Source organism: Epinephelus lanceolatus, chromosome 1 (genome assembly GCF_041903045.1).
Source record: "Epinephelus lanceolatus isolate andai-2023 chromosome 1, ASM4190304v1, whole genome shotgun sequence".
NCBI lineage: Eukaryota > Metazoa > Chordata > Actinopteri > Perciformes > Serranidae > Epinephelus > Epinephelus lanceolatus.
In genome coordinates, this window is record NC_135734.1 from 42,294,478 (window position 1) to 42,321,491 (window position 27,014).

Genomic DNA, 27,014 nt, shown 5'->3' on the forward strand with positions numbered 1-27,014 from the left:
ACATGCACACACACACACACACAGATAAAAGGAATAAAATAAAAGGTTTTCACCATTTAATTAAAATCGATTGTCAGGAGAATAATACACAAAACCTGTGCTTGGTGTGCTTAGCTGAAGTGATGCAAATATCACATATATGTACAGATGACAAATACAATATTGAAATGTGAGTCCGCATGTCAAGTAACTTCTGGGAGACATTTTCACGCCGAGGCAGATTAGAATCAGATCCTGCCTTGAATTCGGATATTTACGATGAAGTGAGCCACTTCACGATCACACAGTGTCTGATGTTTGTTACAACGAGGTGTTGCAGCATTATTGCCTTCAAACAAGTGCATTATTATTTTTTATTTCAGGGATGGATGATTACAGTTTGTACTTGAACATGCCGGTTAATTGCTGTCAATCCCTGGTCAGCTGCAGTGATAAAATGTGATGCTTTGATCGGAGACAGAATGTTTAACCTGAAATATGCAGTGTTAATTTTGACACCAAGCACCTTGGTAAAGATTTGAGAGCTCATTTAAAAAGCACACGTCACAGTAGAATACTGCCACCTTGTGGAGGAACACAACCTAATCTCTTTGCAGCCTCTCCCGCTGGTCAAACAATTTCCCTGATGCCGCCTTAACAGCTACACAAGTGACAATGATTCATGTCTTAATCTGAGTTAATTTACTGGCAGTAATGGAAAAGAGAATCTTGCTGATCTATGGCGTGAGACAGCTGGGAAACAAAAGATATTTCTGATGTGTTTCAACAGGAACTAAAAGCAAATCTGAGTGAGTGGTGCTTTTATCACGTTGGCCTCAAGGCACATTAAAAACACTTTATGTAAAAAGTGTTACCGCTGAAAGCTCACATTACTCCTGCGGCTCTTTCTCTCTCTCTAACACACATGCCAGCCGACGAATTCGCCCATATGGGTGCGCAGTGTCGCATGTTGGCAGCATGTCAGTGACTGATGCAAAATTAATTAATCAATGTTTGTCATTGATTCCTCTACAAGCTGAAGATCTCATCTGTCATAACAGTCTGTTAAAGTTAACCAGCCAGTGATGACTTCACATTCAACACACTCTGGATGCTGAATGAGATCAACAGGCAGCAACGATGGCAGCAAACTAAGTGATTGTACATGATACTGAACAGAGACCTGCGAGAAAAGCATTCGTGTTGATGAACCAGCACTAAAATCAACAATGTTTCAAAATAAAATGTAAAACCTCCCTGCCAATCATCGCCTTTAAAACTCGCCTCTATTTTACAATCAGCTTTTTGCAATCAGTCGTTCACTTAGTGGCAGTATACGACCATCATCCGTACATTCAGAGCTAATCCGTTCCTGGTTGCTCGACTTGGGCGTTCTGTCCTGCTCAAATGCGAGCTCTGTCGCACTCAGGAGGGCGTCAGTGCTTTAGGGTCATGGCAAGTAGCCGGTACCTCGTATTTAAAGACTACGCTGAACAGCTTTCCTCCCAGCCGGTCGGCCAGCCATGAGTTCTTGATGACGGCCATCTTGAGGCTCTCGCAACTGAGCATGGCGTAGTAGTTGGTGTGGATGGCTCGGCCCATTCCCTCGATGATCACCAGGTCGGTCTTTCTCTCCCGGACCACCATCGCCAGCACTTTGTCCAGACGGCTAGGGGAAGGCAGAGGTACAGAATTCAACATGTTTGCTGCACTAAATGACTGTAACAGAGTACATTTAATGAACTCACCTGGTGCTCAGATTTCTGGCTTTTCAAAGTGAAAAAGGGGAAGCACAAACTCAACCCTCTCACCCAGATGTGATGAAATGCATCTCAGAAAGAGGGGGAGTGTAATTCTAAGCAGTGTTGTGCACGTTCACACTTCAGAGCTCACTCACAGTTCAGTTCACACAGATTGAAATTAACTAGTTCACGTTTACAGGAAAGTTCACAGTTCCAGAAAAACAGCTACTTTATTTTAACTTCTCCTGTTTTTGTTGTTGTTGTTTTATTAAATGAAATAAAATATTGTGATCATCATTTATTTTCATATATTTCATACGACTGGTCGGATGCATTATAAATTTGTTATAGATGTGGCTGACATTTCTACTTGTTTTTTCAGACCCACTGAGTAAAATTAGCAAAAAATGTGAGATTTTTTTCTCTGTTAGAATCTGTGTCTTACAGATTTATTCATAAAAGTCCTTAAAAAATGTGTCAAAGCCTGTCCCCCTGTCGAATAGTGTTTCCCACCTCCATGGATATGTAAAGGAAAAGTTGTGGTTCAGATTTAGGTGAGGGGGAAACCATCTTTGACACAACACCGACATGCTGAGTACGTTAAAACACAGTGAGTGTCATTAATGGTCTTTCAATATAACTGGGAAGTCTATGCAGTAGAATGATGCCATAACTTTTGAAATTGGTGCTACATGACCAGAGAAAACAGAGAAAAAGGGCTGTGGCATTTGGTTTCACTCGAGGTAAAAAACCTACAACTACAAGAATGCACTGCGCCGCACAGGACCAATAAATGCTCCCGCAGGTGGGTGATGCAATGCCAGCTTAGCGGTTTTGACACAGAAAACGATATGGTGACGGGCTGGCAACAAACTATCTCGAATTACAGTTAAATGTCAAACTAAATATGTTTCTGCAAACATTTTTGGTGAGAAATAGGCAACGCAGTAACAGAGTCTTGGTTTGGAGAGACGGGTATCTCTGTCTCAATCTGCCTCTATACTCTTTGTGTCCATGGTGGTGGACATACGAATACGCCCAAGTACAACCTGTAGTTCGAACAGCCCTAGAGGCAGCCAAAATTTGCCGGATGACACATTTTAAGCTGAATGTTGAGCAGGGAGATTTCTGTTACACACTACCCACATTATTATGATACAAAACTCGTTACAAATTGGCAAAGTTTCCCTTTAACTGTCGCAAGAGTGAGCGATTCATTAGCTGTAAATGGATTTGTCTTTTCATACAGTTCACCGATTACATGATCATGTCATGAACGTGCTCTTTTACCCTACTTACACACAACACCGTCTCTAGCTAAATCAAAGGCTGAGTAGCTCACCCTGTAAAAAGGTCAAATGTAAAACTGCCGAATAACCAACCTCAGATCCAGACAGGGTGAACTGGAACCACTCTGTACCAGCGTCAGCCTGTCGTCCCTCAGACCAGCCCTGCACAACAAACACACCACAGGTCACTGACGATCTTCTTCAGCTGTTTTAAAAAGCTTTTTACGTGTGAAATCATGAGATCAGACAGAGAAAATTATATCTTAGAGGCAGCTCAGGAAAGATAATAAGATGTTGTGTAAAAGTCCGTTGACTCTGTACTGCCGTCTGTGTGATGATAGCTCATTAGCTGTGGTCTTAATTAATCTCGTCTGTTTTTAAAAACACTCATAAACACTCACTGAATCACTGGATCCATAGCAGCAATGCTTTCGGTCAATATCTGCAGTTCACCGTTTGTTACATCATTCAAAGCCGGACCAGAGTTGCTGGCCAACACAACCTGAGGGAGACAAACAGAAGAGCTGGAATAACATTTTATCAAATATAGTTTTTTTTTTTTTTTTCAAGTGTTGTTAGAGTTGTGTACCTCTGTTCCTCGAGAGAGAAGCTCTCTGACAAAAGGCATCACGCCTAGAATGATGTCTACTCCACTATTATCTACGAAAAACAAGGCACACTTATGAGGAGGACCCTGCAAGAGAAAACCAGGATGGAGTGTATTCAAGCACTAATCATCACAGACACAGAAACACTATTACAAATACAGAAAACATTACAAATGAGCACAAAAAGCTGTTATCTGTGTTTTCTCTTTGTGCTTAATCAAAACATGGCTGTGCCTGGTGCCTCAGATATGTGTTTGTTTCCCTGTTAAACAGCATGTGGTGCTGATTAAACCTTTATTACAGAAAATATTTTGATTCTACCCTTATACTGAAGAAGACAATATTCCTACTGAGCTGTTTACACGTTTACAAGCAGCTGTGTATCCTCCGGTTAATGTGCCCTAACATGTCTGTTGGCTAGTTGATTTGTGCACAACACATCCATGACAACACACAGAGCTGACTGTGAACAGGCAAGAGGCCGTGTATCACAAACTGGGGTTAAAACCAAAATTAAGACACCGAATGCGCTGTATACATGTCCAAAGAAAAAGCTACATTCAGGAAAAAGGCCTAGTTTTGAATATCCAACAGAATATGCTGCTTACAAGACCACATCAAATTTAAAATGTTGTCATATTTGCAATAATGGTGGAATATTAGTGTGCATGTTAACGTATTCAATAAATAACTTGGCTTTGAAATGAAAAGCAGAGGAAGAGCCTGACCTTTAGTCTCTCGAACCACTGGTTGTAGGAATCAACAAGCCACGGCCGCTCTGCGCAGAAAAAAAGAGATCAAACAAATCAGTTTCAGGAAGTGCTGAGTCAGAGTCATTCTCAACGTCCCCAAATTTGACAGTTTTCTCTTGACTCAAATGGTTCAACAACAAAGACAGAGAGAAGAGAAATACTTTGATACCTTCCAGCTGTCGTTTAGCATGCTCAAACCCAAACTCAGGATCAGATTCAAGGACACTGCATGACAGTAAAATAACATATGCAACAGTTAGACAAGAGTTTGGATCACTGAGTAAAAACATCAATTAGTTCTTACTTTTATTTCAGTTGTGACATTTTAATTAAATTCCAGTTCAGTTTTAGTTAGTTTTCAGAGTACAGTACAGGCCAAAAGTTTGGACACACCTTCTCATTCAATGCGTTTTCTTTATTTTCATGACTATTTACATTGTAGATTCTCACTGAAGGCATCAAAACTATGAATGAACACATGTGGAGTTATGTACTTAACAAAAAAAGGTGAAATAACTGAAAACATGTTTTATATTCTAGTTTCTTCAAAATAGCCACCCTTTGCTCTGATTACTGCTTTGCACACTCTTGGCATTCTCTCCATGAGCTTCAAGAGGTAGTCACCTGAAATGGTTTCCACTTCACAGGTGTGCCTTATCAGGGTTAATTAGTGGAATTTCTTGCTTTATCAATGGGGTTGGGACCATCAGTTGTGTTGTGCAGAAGTCAGGTTAATACACAGCCGACAGCCCTATTGGACAACTGTTAAAATTCATATTATGGCAAGAACCAATCAGCTAACTAAAGAAAAACGAGTGGCCATCATTACTTTAAGAAATGAAGGTCAGTCAGTCCGGAAAATTGCAAAAACTTGAAATGTGTCCCCAAGTGGAGTCACAAAAACCATCAAGCGCTACAAGGAAACTGGCACACATGAGGACCGACCCAGGAAAGGAAGACCAAGAGTCACCTCTGCTTCTGAGGATAAGTTCATCCGAGTCACCAGCCTCAGAAATTGCAAGTTAACAGCAGCTCAGATCAGAGACCAGATGAATGCCACACAGAGTTCTAGCAGCAGACCCATCTCTAGAACAACTGTTAAGAGGAGACTGCGCCAATCAGGCCTTCATGGTCAAATAGCTGCTAGGAAACCACTGCTAAGGAGAGGCAACAAGCAGAAGAAATTTGTTTGTGCCAAGAAACACAAGGAATGGACATTAGACCAGTGGAAATCTGTGCTTTGGTCTGATGAGTCCAAATTTGAGATCGTTGGTTCCAACCGCCGTGTCTTTGTGAGACGCAGAAAAGGTGAACGGATGGATTCCACATGCCTGGTTCCCACTGTGAAGCATGGAGGAGGAGGTGTGATGGTGTGGGGGTGTTTTGCTGGTGACACTGTTGGGGATTTATTCAAATTGAAGGCACACTGAACCAGCATGGCTACCACAGCATCCTGCAGCGACATGCCATCCCATCCAGTTTGCGTTTAGTTGGACGATCATTTATTTTTCAACAGGACAATGACCCCAAACACACCTCCAGGCTGTGTAAGGGCTATTTGACCAAGAAGGAGAGTGATGGAGTGCTGCGGCAGATGACCTGGCCTCCACAGTCACCGGACCTGAACCCAATCCAGATGGTTTGGGGTGAGCTGGACCGCAGAGTGAAGGCAAAGGGGCCAACAAGTGCTAAACACCTCTGGGAACTCCTTCAAGACTGTTGGAAAAGCATTTCAGGTGACTACCTCTTGAAGCTCATGGAGAGAATGCCAAGAGTGTGCAAAGCAGTAATCAGAGCAAAGGGTGGCTATTTTGAAGAAACTAGAATATAAAACATGTTTTCAGTTATTTCACCTTTTTCTGTTAAGTACATAACTCCACATGTGTTCATTCATAGTTTTGATGCCTTCAGTGAGAATCTACAATGTAAATAGTCATGAAAATAAAGAAAACGCATTGAATGAGAAGGTGTGTCCAAACTTTTGGCCTGTACTGTACGTTTGATAGTTTTAGTTTAATTTTAGGTTTTCAGAAAGGTTCCGTTTAAATTTCATAGTTTTACAGTGGCTTTATTTAAGGTTTGATTTTGTTAGAGCCAGGTATAACGTCTCATAACTATGTAGCTACATGTACTGTGAATACAAAATACATGGCTGAAGAACTGTTTAGGAATGGCCGTAATGTTTCATAATTTGGGAATTGACTCGAGTACTCTCTCACTCTACCACACTCAGAGGAAAACTTGTCATCTGTAGTTTAATTCTGACCACTTTTGTTTAACATTAGACCTGAGCTGAACAGCTTGGTTAAATGGCTTTAAATCTGCTACAGTATTTAAATCATGTTCTTGTCATTTAACTCTACAAGACTCGACTGCATGTGAAAAACAATAGGGATTAATTGTGAAGTGATTGCGGAATACCGCCATCTCCTGGAATGTCAAGTCTGTTTGATTTCTGTGGTTAAATGTCACAGAGAGTTAGAGCATTTATTTTGTTGTATTAGCTTTTCAGTCGGGCACTATTAATTATGTTTTTCTCAAAGGTGTGCTGTGCAAGATTGTCAGCAATATCTAAACCCATCAGCTATCATGTGACGATAAAGCTTCTAAGCATGAGGGCCAATATGTCAGGTTAATCAGGTGTAGCCGGCGGATATCCAGGCCAATACTTCCTCTTCTGTTCGCTGGTCATTTGGGCTATTTGTTACTCTTTTTATTTGGTTTCAATTTCCGAAAATATTTCAGTTTTAGTTTACGATAATAACCCTTGTCTCAAATCAGCCCTAATCAATTTATTTCTATAACAGACGTGTGGTTCCGAAGCGAATAGCAGGCTATAGTTGACCTTTCTGCAGAGTCCCCGTGAAAAGACTTACTTATTCAAAGCCTCACAGGGCAACAGAAACTTAAAAAACATCATAACAAGTCATTGGGATTCTTTTCTGGGATGTTCTGTAAGCAGCCCTGAGATACTTTCATAGATTTTTTCATTCTGTTTATGTTCAATCAATGCCGCCAACTGTGTGCACTCTGGCTAACCCAGGGTGGCTAACTTATCAAAACAATGAGACGCTGCCAAATACACGACCACAGCGGTGGAAAAACTCCCCATTCAAAGCTGTGGAAGCATGAAACTGCAAGATAAGAGCCTCTACCGCTACCAACGCTGTGCCAGCAACCAATCAAGCAGCCTGCTCGCAGGATATAAAAGCCATAAACTCCACTCACTCTGACACAGCCTTGGCTCCCCAGTCGAAGACATTCCCAGCCAGGACGCCCCTGACCAGGGCGAACTGTCTCTCCTCCCAGCTCAACTCCTCCAGGGACTTCACCGCCTTCTGGTAGTACTTGAGAGCCATGTCATTCTCCCTCTGTTTGATCTATGAGAGAACAGAGAGGTGATGCAGCAACTTTGAACAGAATAAAAGACTGGTAATCAGAAGAATTCAGAGACGTGAGAAAATGTGATTTTCAGAGTAACGTATTGCCTGAATTCTAGGCTTAACTTAAGGGGTGGAGACAAACTGTCTGTGGAAATTATGAAACATAAGTATGAAACACAGAAATAAGTGAGGGCCAAGGCAGCTGTGTAGCACACAAGAAAACAACAAAGGTTGATAGACTTCAGTCAGACCTTAGAGTAGGGATCAGGAAAGTTGAACTCGTTTAAACAGTGTTCCCTTGTGTCTAACAGACTTCTGACAGTGAGGGATCCATAAGCACTAGGTGAGAAGAGAAGCACTCTACATTAGCCAAAGAGAAAAACATACACACATCGAGGCCTGGGGAGGTTTCACTGATATTTTTACTTGTAAAAAAAAAAAAACTAACTTTGTCAAACTGACTTTTTGAAAACTCTGTTTTGAAATGTGCAGCTGGTTTCTGAAAGTCTGGCTTTTTTTTCCTCCATCGAATTTCATGTTTCATTCATGTTCATCAGTCTGACAGGATTAATAAGACTGACTGACACATACTTATTCAGTACACCCACCTCCTAAAAACTCAGAAGTAAACAGATTCAAAAGGAATACTTCAACCCACATACGACCACTTGTACATCAAATTCTCACCCCGTGTTACATTAAAGTCATGAAGTTTTTCTCGCATGCCTCCACAATGAACGAAGAATCCAAAAACAGAGAAAATTCTTAACCAACAGTAAAAAAACAATTATAAAAAAATTGTTTGAAAACTCTCACACAACTCGTGCCGTATAATCAAAGTCTCATTTATCCAGCTGTATGTTCAGTACTTCCCAAACAGACAGCCCTTTCTGTGAAACTTATCAGTGCTCTCTTTAAAGCCAGACTCCATTGACAAAAACAGCAATTTTACCTCGCTGAACACGGGAGCTGCTGGTCTACCACTGCCTCACCTGATAGTTTGTTTGGGCTATTCTTTGACTTCGTTAAACCTAAACTAACTCTTTAAAACACTAAAAGTCACACAATAACACAAACTAACTAACTGATCGAGGCAGCAGTAGACCAACAACTCCTGTGTTAAGCAAAGGTAAAAATACTGTTTTTCTCAATGGAGTCTGGCTTTGAAGAGATCATCGTTAAGGTTCACTTTTAGTGCAGCTCCCTGTCAGAAAGCGCTGTTTGTATGGGAAGTACTGAGCATCCAACTGGATAAATGAGACTTGAATTATACTGCACAAGCTGTGTGAGAGTTTGTAAACTGATGCTTTGATATAGTTTTGTTATAGTTTTTTGGATTCTCTGTTCACCATGGAGGCATGTGAGGGGTTTTCTTTTGAGGAATTGATACACAAATGGTCATTTGGAAGTTAAAGTATTCCTTCACCATCACGATCTCCCTTTTTCATTTACAAAGTTCATGGGCAGTTACAACAGGTATGAGGACATGAAACTAATGCAGACGCTGAAGAAAAGACTTGAGGTCTAGTCTACTTAAAGCAACCTGTAGTCAAACAGATGGGCCTTGCATGCAAAAACAAAAACAATCCTTACAAAGGCTGGTGGCGGAGGGTCTGAAGCTTGTGTCTGTACTTCTGACGGAACTTCTCGGCTCGCTCGGCTGCCTCCGGCATGTCGGGCTGGCTCGCTACAGCTCTCTTAACCACCTGCTCAACAAAAAACAGAACAGCGTTAATCGGCCACATTTGTGACATCTGCATCCCACAAGCACTAAGTCAGATTAAAAAAAAAACTACAAAGTCAAACCAATTTATCTCATATGAGAAACTGACCTGTAAACACTGAATGTGCTGTGCAATTCTGTCCTTTTTTATCTTAATCCTGTCACAGATAACAGGCTTAACATGGATGACCTGATATGATATTGAACTGTTTTTTTTTCGCCAAATACAATGTAACGTGACAACAAAAACTCTCTACTGTAAGCTGTCTAAAATATCAAGTGTGAATGTGACATTTTGATGGAAGATCAAGAGTTTCTTTCTTAATTCACTGTCTTGTCTTGTCTGTTATAAATTCATACAGACATAAATCCATGAGAAGAGGCAGAGATTAAGTCTCATCTACGCTCGAATCACAGTTTCAAAACTTCCTCAGTCACTTATGAAATGTATCTTTTTTTTCATCATCATGTTTCTTTTGTTTTACTAGATTTTCCCCAAGCAGCAACCTCCAGTATTGAAAAATTAAGCAAGTGCTTAAGTGCCAAAAACTGGTTCCAAGAGAGAGTCAAACCCCACAGACCCCGTATTAAAAATGCCCAACTTGGCAACAGAAATAAACATGTTTACAGACTAGTACAAAAAACGGTTTCAATTGCTACAGCTAATCTCTACAGCTAATTTTTATATAACTCACCCGTTTACATATTATTGAGGCTTAAAGTTGTGTATTATTAAGAGGGTTGTCTCTGTCAGTGACAGGAAGGTGCCATTCTTTGACAAGTCACTATCACAACGATAGTTAAGTGACATAACCATGGTGTAACCCCAGATTCACAGAGTATAAGTGTAGCTTTTTGGTCGCATAAAAAAGTCTTGTTCTGCACATGTTTGTACTAAAACACATTTAAGGAGTAAGATGCTCAGTTTTTCCAGTAAAGACATTTTGTTCTAATGGTTTTAAGCTTGTTTTTTGTTAAAGAAAATTAGCATTACCATTATCACAGTTAACCACAGACTGTAAATGCAACATGCTAACCAAGCTAGCGGCTAGTGTTTGGGTTATTTCCACCCTCTCGTCCAAATATGGTCAATTCTGGCTCCAAAAATCCAAGATGTTGATGGTCAAAATGCCAAACTCGAGGCTTCAAACCGTGAGTCCACAAACCAACAGGTGATATCACGGTGGCTACAATCATTATTTTACACAGTCTATGATTTTTTTTCTTTCAAGAAAAAGTTTAAAACTTTGTCTGTATGGCACGTCTTAATTCAAGAGTCTGCTATTGTATTCCAAAACATGAGCCGCCATCCTACCCCGTCTAGGGCCTCTTCGAAGCAATAGAGCCAGTATTCACGGGCCAGAGCGTCCTCTGTGAGGTCCACAGTGTCGGGGATGTAAGACGAAGCGTCCTGCAGCAGAGGCAGATTCACCAGCTTCCTCTCCAGACGGTCCATCTCCAACATGTCAAACTGGACACAACAAAGAGACAGAGACGATGCACGCTGTCTGTTTTGTCCACAAACTGAGACTGCACAGAGATTCTTCCAACTCCTCAAACACCAAAGTCTATTCCACCTGTCACTCTTTTATTCTAGGACATATTTCACAATATTTCTCTTTTTCTAAGCAACACTGTGGAAGGTTTCACACTTGTTAGTATATTTTCCTTATCGATGCAACAAACAAGCAGAGAGGAAGATGCGGTAAGGAAGAGAAAGGGAAGGTCCTAGAAAGATTTATTCCTAAAAGCCAGTGGGAGCCAGCAGATTCATTAATAATGGGACACAATCAATAGCCCATTAAGGAACAAACTACATCGATAGAAGGTTTCTCGAGTGGTAAGTCGCCAAAGATGAGCTAATATTTCATTTGCAGTCCGGCATCACACTTTGCCAGTTTGCTCTAATGAAAACTAAGCTGGAAAAAGAGCAGGAATCTCAGTGGTGAGAGTGGACTCTAATGTTAACAGAGGAGGTCTACGGAGGCCTGCATGCTCTGAGTATCACACCAAGGAATCAACAAGCAAAGTGGCTGTCGAAAGCATCAAACACTCTCATCTCCCATCTTCACAGAGTATCATTTGACCAAAAAACAGTTTGGTAACAGACAAAACAGAGGCAAGATCTTCAGCAAAGCTAAAGCTCTCAGATCTCTCTGCTCCTCGAGCAAGTGAACAAAGTGAATGCCTGACATCTCTAAATACTGAGCGTCTACAATTAGAGAACAAAGCGCAGTGAGCAGGAGCCACATGTCATCAAACCAGAGCACACAGGTGACGCAGTCGGAGGTACTTACGGGAAACTGAAGGAGAGGGTTAGGTAGACAGAGGAGTGTGTGGAGAGGAAATGAAAAGAAGAGATTAATGAATGTCTTCGTTAGGCCTGTCACGATAACTACTACTGCTATAACTGACATTAGAGCATTTTATGCCACTAATATATTGATAATAAAACAATTAAAATGCTTAAATGTATTTAGACATTGGAGTTGGAATGTGAAATAAACATTTAAATATTTTAAATAAATCAAACATTATAGATAAAATGGACTTTGGGCTCTGTTAACAAAAACTGCACTTAAATAAATATTTATAGACATTTGGCACATGTAATACACTGCCAAACCCTGCTGTTTGTTTTGGCATCATGTTGACTAAATGTTGGTGTAAACAAACACGTGTGCAAACACAACAGGCGATATCGTATGATATACAGACCTGACCTCAATAATTTTTGTCGACCTCCATAAGTCAGTAACATAATTATCATGGCAGGCCTAGTCTCTGTATGTTTGTGGATTCAGTGAGGACAGCGGTGACGATGAAGAAGATCATAAATAAAAATGTTCAGATGTAAAAAATATCCCAATGGAAGAAGGCGGGTGGAATAAAAACCAAAGCACCAGCAGCAGAGTGAAAATAGGTCATGAGGTTTAAGTGGGCGCCTCATGGCACACGACCCAGCTTCAGGTCTTCATATCTGATCACTCTCTGCTTCCTTTGCAGACTCACCGTTCCACTGCGCGCACGTTGCATGGGATTCATATCTGGAGAGACGCTCATCAGGCCGGAGCTTCCCGCGTAATTCTCACCCCAGCTGTACTGGTTTGGATCTGGAGGGGTACAAGATGCAATCATGATATAGTTAGGGTCTAACGGTTACATTATAATGCATGTTATTCTTATTTAAAGGTACTCATTTGTGAGTGCTGTTTTCTATAATTGTAATATTTGTTACTAGTTTAATGTAGAATAAAAACCGAATCACAAAAAAAGAGATAGACCAAATATCTTTCCTTTACCCACTGTGCTGTTTGTAGCTTTCAGCCTAATATTTATCAGTATGTACAGTAACGCTGTTGACACCAAACTCAGGACAATAATGTGCAGTGTAGTGTTTCCTTACTGTCCTCCTCTGCTCCTTTAAGAAATGCTCCAATGGCTCCGAGATAGCCTTCATGTCTCAGGAACAAGGCCTGAACTTCACCCTACAACAAAAGAAACAAAACAAATGAAGGTAACGACATAAGATAACAAACCAACTTCAGGACTAAACTGAAATATATCACTGCAGTGAGGAAAACAGACAGACAATCAGGAACTCTTGTAAAGCACAAAGACTCTTTAGTTAGTTTGTTTTAGGTGAGCAGAGGAAGAAGAGGAGGAGGCTTTGCCTTGGTGAAGAAGTTGATGCTGTAGGTGATGGTGTGCATGGTGACGGGGTGTCCTCTGATGAAGAAGCCTCCAAAGTAAACTCTGGACAGGTTGTGGAGTTTGGCATACAGACAGGCCAGCTGCCCGATGTCATTGCTTATCATGTGGAGTAAGCTCTTGGCCATGTCTTCTTTAGAAAACTCTGCAATTAACACCAGAGTTAAATGAACACACAGGCACAATATAAACATCACAAAAGTGGAAAGCTGCTTCAGGAGGTCTACAAATATCAAAATCCTGATCCATATTTTCACACTTAAACTGCAGAGATGGATAGAAACAGGATTTGCTGTGATAATCAAGTAAAAGCTGTGAGTTTCTGTTGAGTGCTGCCACCCAGTTACAGATACAGAGCATGGAGAGAGAAAAGCTGTATCAGAACTGGGTGAAAGGTCGTCAGTTCACTTACACACAGGTTTTGCAATAAAACTAGAAAATAGTAAAGGTATGCTATGCAGGATTTTCCTAAAAAACAACATAGAGACTCATGCAGACGTAATCTCTCTCAATCATCACTTATGACCCAGTTAAAGTGTGTGGTGGACTCTGCCCTCTGTCTGTATGTTCTTTTCTTCTTATTGTGTTATGTACGGCACGTTCCTGGTCACAGTGTGCACTTTATAAAAAAATAATGACCGAGGGCGAGACAGTAAGCAGCAGGCATCCAAGAGGAAGTGAAAAAAATCACCGAAAAATGCAAATAAAGCAAGGTGAGACGCCAGTCTGGGGTTGTATCTCTCTCCTGCATAATGTACAGTGGTGGAAAAAAGTTTTCGGACACCCCATGCATTTGTGAAATATTGCATTAAGAATCACTCTTAGGTCTTCAAGTGCAATTTCTTTTAGTACAGTCACAGCCAAAATACTAAATAAATCCTAAAAAAGCCATTAAAAACTTAAAATTGATTGGTTCCATAAAAATACATAAGAAATTTTGAGTATTGGGTCATTTTGGTACCAGTGATGAAGGTCGTTCTTTTTATTAAAAGACACAATTTTTGTAGCCAAGCTTCGTGTCTACATAAAGCCAGCACATCTGAAAGTTCTTCAGACACAAAAATGGTTAAAACAAGGAACCTAACGCAGGAAACACGCCTGAAGATAAAGATTCTCAGCCAGGAAGGGTACAGCTGCCACCAGATAGCCAGGAAGTGCAGATGCAGTCCTTCAGCAGTTGGATACACTCTGCAGAAATACAGACGAACCAACAGCTTGGAAGACAAACCAAGATCTGGGCGTCCAAGGGTTTCTTCAGCAAGAAATGACCGCATCCTGATCTGCATGTGCAGGCAAAACCGCCAAATGACATCACAGGAGCTTCAGCAGCAGTGGTCAAACCAAACTGGTGTCCAGCACTCCACCCGCGCTGTACGTGGCCAACTTTTAGATCATGGCTTAAGGTCCTACAAGGCTATCAAGAAGCCCCTGATCAATGAGAGACAGAGGTTAGCCCGGCGTCGTTGGGCCCAGGCACACAAGAACTGGACAGCCAGGAAGAAGAAGATTTTGTGGTCAGATGAGTCCAGTTTCCAGCTTTATCTTCCTCCTACTAATGTGAGGGTACGCAGAAGGCCAGGCGAAGCATTATCTCCAGCATGTACAGTACCTACTGTCAAGCATGATGGAGGCAGTATCATGGTTTGGGGATGCATGAGTGCTGCTGGTGTTGGTCATCTCACTGTCTGTGATGGCACATTGAACTCTACCAAGTATTGCACCATTCTCGAAACCCACATGCTCCCTTCTGCGCGTGCACTGTTCCGTCGAGGTAAAAACTGGATGTTTCAACAAGATAATGCCCCTTGCCACACATCCAAGGCCAGTAGAACTTGGCTGCAGGAGCACAGTATCCAGGTCTTAGAGTGGCCAGCTCAATCCCTGGACATGAGCCCCATTGAAAATCTGTGGTGGATTATCAAAAGGTCTGTTTCAAAGCATAAACCAAATAATTTGGAAGAATTAAAAGCAGTAATTCAAGAAGAATGGGACAAGATTACCCCTCAACAGTGTGAAAGGCTCGTGGGGAACATGCCAGCCAGGATTAGAGCTCTACTACGTGCCAATGGCAAGACTACTAAATATTAATTTGATGATGTGATGGTTTATTTATTTTTTGTTCAGTTTTGAACACATTCTCTGTTATTTTGTTGACTTTGATACCGACAATGTTGAGAACTGACATATTGAAACTGTCAAGAATTTAGTTTTGTTAGTTTTTCTTGTAAACAATAAACAAAAAAATATAATTTGTATTTGTTTGTATCTGTCTAATGCAGCCACACCTTTTGAAACACAAAAAAAGATTCTTCCACAAATATTTCATGATAATATTTGAGATTGTGTAAAATTTTAAGGATGTCCGAAAACTTTTTTCCACCACTGTACATTTAAGCCTGCCTTACCAAGATGACATCACAAAGACAACAGAAATACGCACTGAACTTTTTGACTAATTTTCTACACTTCAAGCTGAACTCCACCCTTTTATTTTCAAGTTTGGTGAACAGCAGTGGTGGAGTCAGTGTGAATGCACAGAGGTTGCAATGAGTTCCAATAGTGGAGTGTGAGAACTGAAACTTAAGTAGTGTATTTTGCCATTTATTGCAGTAACTGTTTGCAACATTTTGAGAGTTCGGACTGACAGTAGAGAGGTGGATTATTCATGCAGGAGTGGTTTGAGTTTCAGTGGAAATGTTGATACATCACTGTGAAACTGGGTCACCATTAAAATATATTTTTCTGAACCATGAATCAAAGCTGAATCCAGCTGCTGCCCTTCAAGGTAACTTTTCCTTTAACAGCCACCTTTAAAGCCCACAGAGGGTGAGTATTTCATACTCTTAAGATGGTCGGGGTACTGCTTTAATTAACAGAATGAACTGCACATACCAACTACAATACTGTATATAAAGTGTCTGTAAGTCTTTGATGGCAATGATCTGGACATATACATAAATAACACCACTGGGCAGCCACATGCAACAATCTACCCGCCATGGTCACCTTTGTCGGCAGTAGCAGACTTTCCAAAACTGCTCGCAATAAGATCTCCAGTCAGTCCCAAAGACCCGTAAGATCCTCCGTAGATATCTTTGACGAGCATGTCCACACTCGTGTGCTGCCCTTTTGACGCCAACTGTAGCAACTCGTCAAATCTCTACAGGAGAGAAAAGGGTAAAGTTCACAAGATTTACGGGAACAAAATATTGGCAGACTGTATGAAAGAAGTGGACATAGTGTCATTATTTGGCTGTCTTGCATGGCTGTCAGGCTAGGTGGGTTGGGCTTACCTAGGTGTGGGGCCTGTGTTTGAAAGGGGGCGTGTCAAAGTAATCAAGAGAGATGATTCAGACCAGGTGGGGGCTGAAGTTGATGAGAGATGTTTCTGAGTACCATGAGTTTCCTCCTTTCCCTATGAAGTTTTGTTTTTAAGTTATCGTCAGTATGTCTAATGTCTACATATGAACTGTCAATGGAGTGGCAACACTAAGCGGGGTCAGACCACGGAGAGCACGCAGACCAAGTGACAGCCGTCAGAACAGGGCCAAGACAGTAAGACAACAGGTAGGCCCATCTTCCTTACCTTTAGCCTGGCACCCTCATGCTCACTCTCCTCTAATATATGTACTGGCAGCCAAGCCCTGGAAGCCCTAGATGAGTGTTTGCTTTAAGTAGTAGTATGAAGTGCCCAGGATATCGTTTGCCATGACAATAGCATCCAGATTTGAGATGTTAAGCCAATGTGAAAGTGCCTTAAACCTAAATTCTCTCTCATGGCCAGCAGTAGGCCACTGCACTGGTTGGAAGTGTGCGAGAAAATGACTGTACTTGTCATTTGATGTATTACCTCAGTAAACATTTTCCTAATGTGATTATGGTCCCAATCACTAGTTTTAAGTCTGTTCATAGACGATAAAGCACAGTATGCTTTAGGATGTGGCAACCTTGTGACTCAAAGGTCATTACTACGGTGATCTGTCAGTCAGGATAGAGGCGCAGCACAGCCTATCCTCTGCAGCTCCACCCTCTCATTTAAATAACGTCACCTCTGGCTCCAAAAAAACCAAGATGGCAAGATGGTGACCACCAAAATGCCAAACTCGAGGCTTCAAAGCGTCCACAAACCAATGGATGACTTAACGGTGGCTATGTCCACTTCTTTTATACAGTCTATGTAAATCATTGCACTTAGAAGCCGATGTTTAGTGGCTGGCTATTACAGCATGACAGTAACAGTAGACAAAATAATTTCAGATACCTTTGTTTTGGTAAGCAAGGCTCCGAGGCCCCAGAACGTCCCTCCGCCTATTGAGCTTCCTCCTATTCGCTCAAATTTGTCCTCTGATTCAACCTGTTGAAGAGGGAGAGACCCAGGTTAATACATTTGTTACTCCTCTATGAAATCATCACATTGGAGAAGCCAAAACCGGAGACTGATTTATGATATTGCTTCATAAATTACTCAAACATAATGGATTATCAAAATAACAACTGATTAATTTTCTGTCGCTGAACTAATATCGTGGAGGCATGCTATGCAGGAATTGTGGTAACTGCTTGTAACAATTTCACCTGCAAAAGTCACACTAATAGCCAATCTCAGTTTCACTCTTGTTCGCTGTATTTGCCTTTTTTACAGCCCTGTTTCCATAATTTTCGTAGCTTACTCTTGGATGCCTGCTGCTTACAGTCTGGCACTTTGTAGCCACCTTTTTATAAAGCCCAACCTCACCTGTGCCCAGGAATGTCCTGAACACAGTAAGAAAATACACCGCCACACACTGAAAGCGGGTCATACGTGATGATTAAGAGTATACACATTGACTTTAGTTACTACCTTGACTATGGACACCCCAGAGCCGATGTTTATGAGCAGGTAGGGGAAGATGTCAGGTTGAGTCGTCTGAAAGCGGAACTCTGAGTCGGCGTGCTTGGCATACACGAAAGCCTCGTGGGGTATGTTCCTCAGCACAAAGTTACAGCCCTTGATGAGGCAGGTCATCTCATCCTCTTTGTCCACTCTGCCACAACGCAGCACATACACAGTCCATCAGATTGAATCATCCTCAGCCAAATGTGAATAACAGCCAGAGCAGACTAACTATTCTGTCATGCATCTGGTAAATTATGTATAATGTGCAATATCTTTCTGTTTTTTACAATATTACTAGATATTTACAGCAGCTTCAGCAGCTGTCTGCAGGTATGCACATTGAGAGTCTCTTTCTTTGAGTTGAACTCCTAGAGCAACATTCAACTGGAAAACTGAAAAAACTGACATGTATATGGCTCTCTAATGCTGCACTGATGCCATAAAGATGCAACAATAGCATGTTAAGTTTCATGTAAATGTTGTCACATGATGTTTGGTTAGCAAACAAAGTGGTTGCAGCAGTTTACAAGGCAGTAAACAGTTGATATTTTCCAGAAGAGCCCTCACGAGGTCTCCTAAACAATCTGGTTGGTCCTCTTATTCGCAGGAAGAGGACAGGATATTGCTCTGAGTCTGAATAAGTCACAGCAAGGCCACAGGGCCATTGTTCATTCCAATTTAGTCATGCAGAATACGCCAGATATTTGTCTTCCTGTTCTGTTTTTGTATAAGGTTCAACAGTACAGCAACAGTTTCTTAGCTATATTCACAGCGCGTCCGTCCACTCACTTGAGTCCGAGTTTCCTCTCGATGAGCTCTTTGAACTTGTGCGCCCCTCCACCTGTGGCTTTGATAACTTTGGTGTCCGTGTTGACCAGGTGGTCTTTGATGAAGTCCAGGCATGTTTCGATGTAAGCATTTTCAAACTTGATAAAGTGCAGGCGTGCAGTGACCTCTTCCTGCACGGATATTTCATAGAGCTTGTCACTGGAGGCCTCCTGGGGACACAGATGAGACGGAAACACGGAGGAGAAAGAGTGAATACTTCATTACATCCTGCCGTTGACACTGCCCCCCACTAGAGTGGAGTGTAGATGGCTCTGCTGAGCTCTGCCGTCCAGTTGGAAATAAAGCAAAGGCAACTGGGTGAGAGGTCATCAGTTCCCTTCAACACAGGTTTTGCAATAACACTGGAAAATATTAAGCCTGCCTTGCCAAGATGACATCACAAAGACAACAGAAATACATTTTGGACTTTGTGATGTCCTTTTTAATTTTATTTACACTTACAGCTTTGACTGGATAGTTGGTTTACTCTGTCTGGTCTTCTCCACATGAATGGCAGGCTCGTACATTTCACGAATGTAGTTAAGTAATGTGCAGTGCACTAGAATGGTTATTTATATTTACTAATTTACTTATTTAATTATGTAAATTACTATTCTTTGCCTGGTCCACGTGTGAGTCAGTATGCACAGGACCTCTCTCTTTGACATATTGCTACTGCTGATCGCTGCTTGTGTCTGCCTGTGGCTTAGATTGTAAAACTGAACTGCCTCTCTGGGATAAATAAAGTTGTTTGGACTGGACCAAACTGTCTTTTGGCTGAGTTGACAGCTGAGTCAGCGTGCATACACAGAGGTTACAATAAGGTCAAATAGTAAAGTGTGAGGATTGAACTTTAAGTAAAGTGTTTCGCAATTTATTGGGGACACAAGGGTGCATTCTGAATCACATACTTTTTCTTTTAGTAGGTGATGCAGCTGCTCTTAAAGAGTATGTACTGTTGCATGCAGTATGCACACAATGGGGACACGCTACTGTCTCATAATGTCCTGAACTTTGTCCCTCTTACTGTTATATCCCTGACCTTGGAGATAAAACAAACGCCACTAACTGAGTTCACCAGAGTCAGAGGTCAACCTGGAGAGATGTGCTGTTGTGACTGCGCAATGTATGTCATTTAACTTTAAAGTTAGACGTGCACAGATTGTAGATTCTGTCAGTTATTGTCATAGTTATGTCCTGATGTTATTTGTAATATTCATTCTTATTTTGTTCACTAATCTATATTCCTAGCATTACTATTCGACTGGTCATCAGTTACTTGAATGCGCTGTCATCCGTCATTACAACTCCTGACAGTCAATCAGCTTGTGTTTGTGGCTAAGTCAATGCAAAACTGGACAGGATGTAGTGGGACATCCTGGTATTTTTGGCATACTGCATTTGATCAGATACACTCTCTTACTTTTAATAGGCACTGCAGCTGCCCTTGCAAAGAATGCACTGTTGCATGCAGTATGCACACGATCAAGACATACTACCTCCTTAAAAGGTTACACTCTATATCCATTACCTTGGAAATAAAACAAAACGCTGTTCACCGAGCTCACCAGAGATGGACATCAACCCAGGGAGCTCTGCTGTTGTTACTTTGCAATGTATGCAGGTTACCTTTCAAGTTATAACGGCACAGATTGTCGATTCTAACATATTTGCGACAGTGAACTGCAGATGTCGTTTCACTGTCGTTGTCATTTTCATAGTGTTTGTGATTATTTTGGTCACTTAAACAATCAATACTCCTATTATTACTATTTAACTGGTCATTGGTTACTAGAATGCACTGTCATCAGCCATTACGGCTTCTGACAAGCTGTCATCTGTGACTAAGTTGATGTGCTGCAGAGGATTGTGGGTCAGAATAGACAGAAAAGCATGCTGGCTTGCATACTGCAAAATCAGACCAGATGTAGTAGAACATCCTGGTATTTTTGGCACACTGTATTTGGCATACTATGTGTAAGGACTTTTCAGGCATACTATATAGTGTGGTAGAATGTATTTTGGCACGTACAGCGAGTATGAGTGTTTGCAGTATTCTAGATACGTGTGCAGAGAAGTGTATAATACCTGCAGGACTGGTTTGAGCTTCACTGTGATGTCCTTTTCTGTGAAAACGGGTCAGCTAACATATGTTAGGTTATATGTTGGAGGTATTACTCATAAAGACATGCAGGCTACCATGCAGTTATGGCTCTGTGGGAGGCAGGGAAACTTGGCACAATCCCCAGGACGCCACAGATTTTACATACACTGATTTACAGCAGATAATTACCTTTGTAGAGTGGTCGAAAGATCGCACTTTGGCCACCTTGTGTTGGACAGTTGAGTAGTAGGCAAGCTTTGTGAGAGATCCCCCTGTTGGAGCAGAAGCATGGACAACGTCCGATAGGAAACCCGTTAGACAGCTGACACACGGGATTAAAGTCCAGATTTAAAGCTTGGTGGATTGTAACGTTACTGTTAGCTGTATAAACACATGTGAGAAAACTTCAACACAGGCTAGCTAGCAGCTAACGTCAACGGTGCCTCACTTGACCGCAGTCTCACTTGTAAAAGTTGAGCAGACGTGTTTGACACAATCCGTTTTCTGAGGTAAAGATAATCCTGACACCTCGTCACGCTTCTATATTTAAAGCTAACAGACTGTCTGTCAAATAAACTCAACCTAAACACGATTTAAAGCGGCTAGCGTTAGCTGTGTGTTATTTACTTCCACTTAAAGTCATGTGTTGTCATAGTATCAGGCTGCAGCATAACTGGTGATAACGGACATTGGCTGCGCTCGCGCTAAACAGGAAGAAGAAACAAGGACAATTTTAGTATTTCCGGGTACCTATGTCTATCGCGAAGCGCTTTGCGTTCTCCAAGTTGCGGAATATTTCGTCGGGTGGCAGAATAATGCTTTTATCCATGGTATGACCACTTGTGTTGCTCCCCAACCGAACACATTCCGCCATGGTCCGCAACGATTTGACGCTGCGTGCGCCGCGTGCATACGTGCGTGACCCCACGTCAGCCAATCAGCAGCCACGCACACTGAGAGGCGTCTGTAAACACTTGAGTGCCGTCATGGACACAGTACACACATTGAAAAACATCTTACAGAGACTTTTCAACACTTTTGGTTCACTTGTTTTATATCTGACGACAAGAGGACATATTTAATTAATGGCTCTCTGCACGTCTGCTCAAAACTGGTATGAAAATTTGACACATGATATGATATGACCAATGTTAGGGAAGCTACTTTGAAGCATAGCTGTGCAAGCCACCAGTTACTTTAGGCTACATACAGTTTGATAAACCCAAGCTTCTTATAGACAAAGATCAAATTGACAATATACATATGATACAAAAAGAAGAAGAGGAAGAAGAAATCATAAGGGACTGTTCTTTACTTGTCAAAGGAGTGGATGGCTTTCTTTTTTACCCTCCTCAAAAATGCATTATCCTATTTTTACTTGAGCCTCCCTGACTGGCAGGTGGACAATGCATGACCCTCCCTCCACCATTAATTTGTCATTAGATTTTTAAAACTTACCCTTTGATGTTCGAAAGTTAAAAGTTGAAGATGAAGTCCTGGAATTGAAAAAAGCCTTGTATTTTCACTGTTGTCGTGCATGCTGGTTAGTTTGTGCATACGGTTTATTTTTGGCCAAATTTTAAATGAGACAAAAAGTGATTTTAATGAAAAATCACTATTCTAAACCCTGATTTTTATGTTAATTTTTTATCCGACCGAAGATTTTGTCCCACATGATGTGTCCTAAACCATCAGAGAATTTAAAATCCAACAATAATTCCTTTTTTTTATTTTTTTATTTTTTTTTTACAGTTTCTGGCGATGATAAATGGTGTAATTTTGGTGATATTTTGAGACAACATGCTTGTTTTCTTTAAAAAATCTGGGGTAAAAAAATAGAAAAGAAAATACAACCATTTATATTTGTATGCCCATCTCCCAAGCCAAAATAAAAATCCCTAATAAAAAGTCCCTCCCCAGTGCTTTAAAAATCATATGCCTCCCCCTTTTTGCACCACCCTCCACCCATAAGTAACGAACAGTGCCTAAGCAGAAAAAAAACAACAACTGAGTTCACTGCAAAAAAATGCCCACTTGTTTACAATTTAGACAAAAAAAAATTCATGGGAAAGAGCGGGAAGAGCAGAAATGCTCTGGTTTTGTACACAGTGTCCATCAGTCAGACACCTGCTATCAGTAAAGATAGTTCGGGTTTAGATAACGCACCAAGCAGGATTACTCAGTCAGCCAGATAACTTCTAAAAAAACATGCTACAATGTCTCTGAATAGCAATGATCAGTACTTATGATTAAATGTGGACAAATGAGGTTCGATTACAGTCGGGAAAGTAAAATAAAAGTAATAAATCATTCCCTCTCATTTATGGCCCCAAAATGCTTGTAGTTACAGTCTTAACTACACAAAAAAGGCAAAAAGGTAATTTTACTTCTTGAATCACTGTGCAAATGTGAATGTAGTCATTCTAGTTTCATTACATGTAGTTCACTACTCCCCAACACTGGATAAAACATTGGTTGGTGACCCAGAATCCTCTTGGAATCTTCTTTTTAAATTGTTAAGTTGCTCATACTACTACAAAAAAAAACTTTTAAGATAGGAAACAAATCTATTTTTTGCCAAACCACTGATTATGGTCTTCTGAAGCAGAACTTAAAGGTGTGGTAACAACTACTGTATCCACAGCCACTTATCTCAACTAATAGATTATTGTTGTAGCTGTTAAGGTGAGAGGTTCTGAATAATTAAACATTATAAACAAACAGCAGCTCATAAGTGGTTTCGTCAAAAAAAAACTATGCTGTGCAGCCACGCTTTATTTTTAAATTATTGTGTTGAATCCAAAGTTTCCAAAAGTTCCAAACATGCCAGGGTGAATTTTGCAGAATAAATGTAGAAAGATGCACAAGATGTGTGACATATTTGATGAAATCATGCAACCTAAAATATGAAGTCATGGGTTTCAATGTTTCATGCTGTGATAACATCACAAAGCTTCAATGAAAAGTTGGAACAAGCTGATACAGATGTTTTTCTCAACTTTAAATGTACTAAAGAGGAAACAAATGAGTAACCTGTATGTAAAGGGCCCACTGTGTTTTACAACTGCATTAGTAACGCAGCTAATACTGTATGTGTTTCTGTGCATTTAAGTGCACATTCATAAACTAACCACTAGATGGTAGTCTTGAGCCACAGTAGTACTGTAAAGCTAACGCTACAAACTGAGGGAAGGAGACAATAATATCAACAGCCATGCAAACTAATGTAATCCACTACAATCAGCCCAATTAATAATGGAATGCCTGCACTGTCATTGTATTCAGATAAAGTTGTTCTCTGTTCATGTTGTCAGTGTAAAGGATGAAACGACAGCTCAAGATTCAGTTGATGTTTTTTATTCAAAAATATTGAATGGTCCACATCATAGAGGCACTCGTGGTGATGATGCATCACAGTATAAAGTTGTAGTCCCACACAATGGACTCAAAGTAGAGTAAACAGCTTCAGTGTTTTTTTTTACAAAACACTGGGAATCATTTAGTTCAAACTAAACAAAGTGAACAAATGCTCTCTCATTGAGAGGCTTTCAGATATACATTAGTACTGTTGACACAACAGGACATACTGATGACAAATGAGAACTTCAAAACCCAACATGGGTCAATTATCTTTTACAAAGTAAAAAGTCAGCTTGGTACATAAATGAGAAAGAGCCACCAGAAAGTAGCTGAGATCACCGACTCCTGTCACTGGATCAATATGATACAGAAGACTTACAGAAGTTAATGACAGGTATGATAATGCTGACCAGTGTTGGCCAATTTTTGATTATATTGACAAATCAATAAGAGAATATATGGTATTCATAGAATACAATGTTGCGCCGCAACAAAAAAGATTTCTTAATCTTTGAAAAATATTCCAAAGAATAAATGGAAATGTCAGTCCAGTATGAACTTGAATTAAAACACTTTGCACAGAGACATTTATCACATTTCAGAATAATATGTCTGATAATCTTTGACCAATATGGTCATCTGAGTTTGTCTGGTAGTAACTCCAGTCTGTAGGTGTCTACCACGGCCTGCAGAGGGCGCTGTTGACTGGACTCTGTTGTTTGGTGATGCTGGTCTGGACTGTGGAGCTCAGAGGAGAGAAGTCAGCCTCTGTCAGGTTGTTATCAGAGGAAGACTGCAGCTTGTTGAAGTGGTTCAGCAGTCTTCTCTGGGACTGTGTCTTCACCTGCTCTTTGGACAGGAAGTGTGTCACCTCTTGGACACACCTGGAGTAGCCCTGACCGACAGCTGCTGAGTCCACAGCTTGATGCTGCTGCTGCAGCTGTGTCAGGACACAAACTGTCATCTCCAGGATGTCTGCTTTCTCCAGCTTGGAGTCTGGCTGCTGTTTGAGGAACTCTGGACCCAGGAGAGACTTGAGCTGCTCAATGCTGCTGTTGATTCGCTCTCTGCGTAACTTCTCCACCAGAGGCTTTCTGAGCTGCAGGAAGAACAACAAAGTCATTAATAAACTTATTCTGGAGTAAATGTTTGCATGAAATAAAACAACCACTCATTGACAATATTTAAATGTTGTTGGATGTTGAGTTTACCTTGTGGGTCAGAGTGAGATGCTCCTGAGAATTGGTCATTGCTGCAGTGATTGTAGGTGCCATGTCTGGATCTGTGTGCTGTAGAGGTCTCTGTGGAGAGAATCTGATCTGTGCTGGCTTCATCCCTCCTATTTATAGTCCCACATCTCCATATCAATGTGTGGGTCCTGGTTTCACTGGACTTTCTCACAGTCTCAGCCAATCAGAGAGCTCAGTGACACAATAAGACATGTGGAGCGGCAACACGCTGAATGCTCTTGTATTGCCCCGGGGGACAATGGTTAGATCTCAGGGGAACAGGTGGAGGACTGGGGGGGTGATGGAGAGAGACTCACAGAGCTCTGTGTGAATCTGGGAAAGTGTTGACCCTGTAGAGAGAGCAGATCTGCTGCCTGATGCTGGGATCAATGACTTTGACTGAGCACACGCTCATCATCACATCACACACGTGGGAGAGTGACTGGGAGATTGTCCTCAACATTAAAAAACACTTTATACTTTTGTGTATTGTTGCATTTTTGCTTTTAAATCAAGTATCAGTTTATGGTTAGGATATTGTGTTAAAAATCATCTTTAATTTTTTAAATGAACATATTTAACTGTTGTGACCAGGTATAACAGAATCTTGCAAATATTCAAAAAAGATTTGTTCATGCATGCTTTGTCATGTTGTTATTTAGCATAGCAGTAAAGTCAGACTCATTCAGCTCAGAGTCGTCCAGATGAAACAGATGTGCCTTCTGTCTTGTGACAAGTTGTTCCAGTGAGTTAAGACTCAGTGAAAGTTTCCCACACTGTCATCAGTGCAGCACAAAAGCACTTTGAATGCCTCACTGGCCTTGTGTTGAGCAAAGGGCAGAACTTGGCGGCAACAACCATCTGGAGGAGCACAATGACAGTCGCTAAGTTTTAAAGTCGAGAAAGTGGAGGGGGATTTGAATGGAGAAGTGGTTACAGCCAGGTGATAGAGAGTTAAAGGAACAAGGCACAAGCCACATTTTGTTGTAAGGCGGGAACAGCATTGGTATTTAATACACCTGTGAGCCGTGTTTTGCTGCGGCACAGAAATACCTCCTGCACAAACCACACACAGAGCTGCAGTAAACTGTAATACTAGTAGTGATAATAATGCCAATATGATACATTCATTTGTTATTACGATTACATTTGCTGATGATTATTTTGGGCAACAGTGCATCGTTACTTAGCATTTTTTTATTTATATTTTTTATCATTATATTAAGGGTCACATAAGCATCCAAACACGACGAGGAGAGCTTGCAGTGGCTTATGCAATGATGGCAATGTCACGACTGTAGGTCATCATTTATTCGCTGAATGTGTTTCCATTGCACTTTGTCGCATTTACTTTTCATTGATACACAATCTTTTCCATCCTGTGCCAAGCATTGCAACCTGCATTATTGCCTTTAAAAGGAGGCAAATTG

At 41.0% G+C, this 27,014-nt stretch overlaps 2 protein-coding genes across 2 annotated transcripts; both read right to left on the minus strand.

The window, feature by feature from the left end:
• Positions 1–41: 41 nt before the first annotated feature.
• Positions 42–21,887, minus strand: pank4 (pantothenate kinase 4 (inactive)). The gene is made up of 19 exons (XM_033627205.2): positions 21,746–21,887; positions 21,185–21,267; positions 18,853–19,061; positions 18,028–18,211; positions 17,449–17,541; positions 16,194–16,347; positions 13,151–13,332; positions 12,883–12,964; positions 12,489–12,589; positions 10,792–10,947; positions 9,347–9,459; positions 8,005–8,092; positions 7,599–7,750; positions 4,540–4,595; positions 4,347–4,396; positions 3,600–3,704; positions 3,412–3,512; positions 3,104–3,172; positions 42–1,648 (listed from the first exon to the last, which is right to left on the minus strand). The coding sequence occupies exons 1-19, from the start codon at positions 21,867–21,869 to the stop codon at positions 1,405–1,407; spliced, it is 2,346 nt and encodes a 781-aa protein (XP_033483096.1). The 5' UTR covers positions 21,870–21,887; the 3' UTR covers positions 42–1,404.
• A 2,449-nt stretch (positions 21,888–24,336) lies between these two features.
• On the minus strand, positions 24,337–25,704 carry LOC117256742 (transcription factor HES-5-like). Its single transcript, XM_033626359.2, has 2 exons — positions 25,567–25,704; positions 24,337–25,454 (listed from the first exon to the last, which is right to left on the minus strand). Exons 1-2 carry the CDS (start codon positions 25,687–25,689, stop codon positions 25,032–25,034), a joined length of 546 nt encoding a protein of 181 aa, XP_033482250.2. The 5' UTR covers positions 25,690–25,704; the 3' UTR covers positions 24,337–25,031.
• Between the last annotated feature and the right edge of the window lie 1,310 nt (positions 25,705–27,014).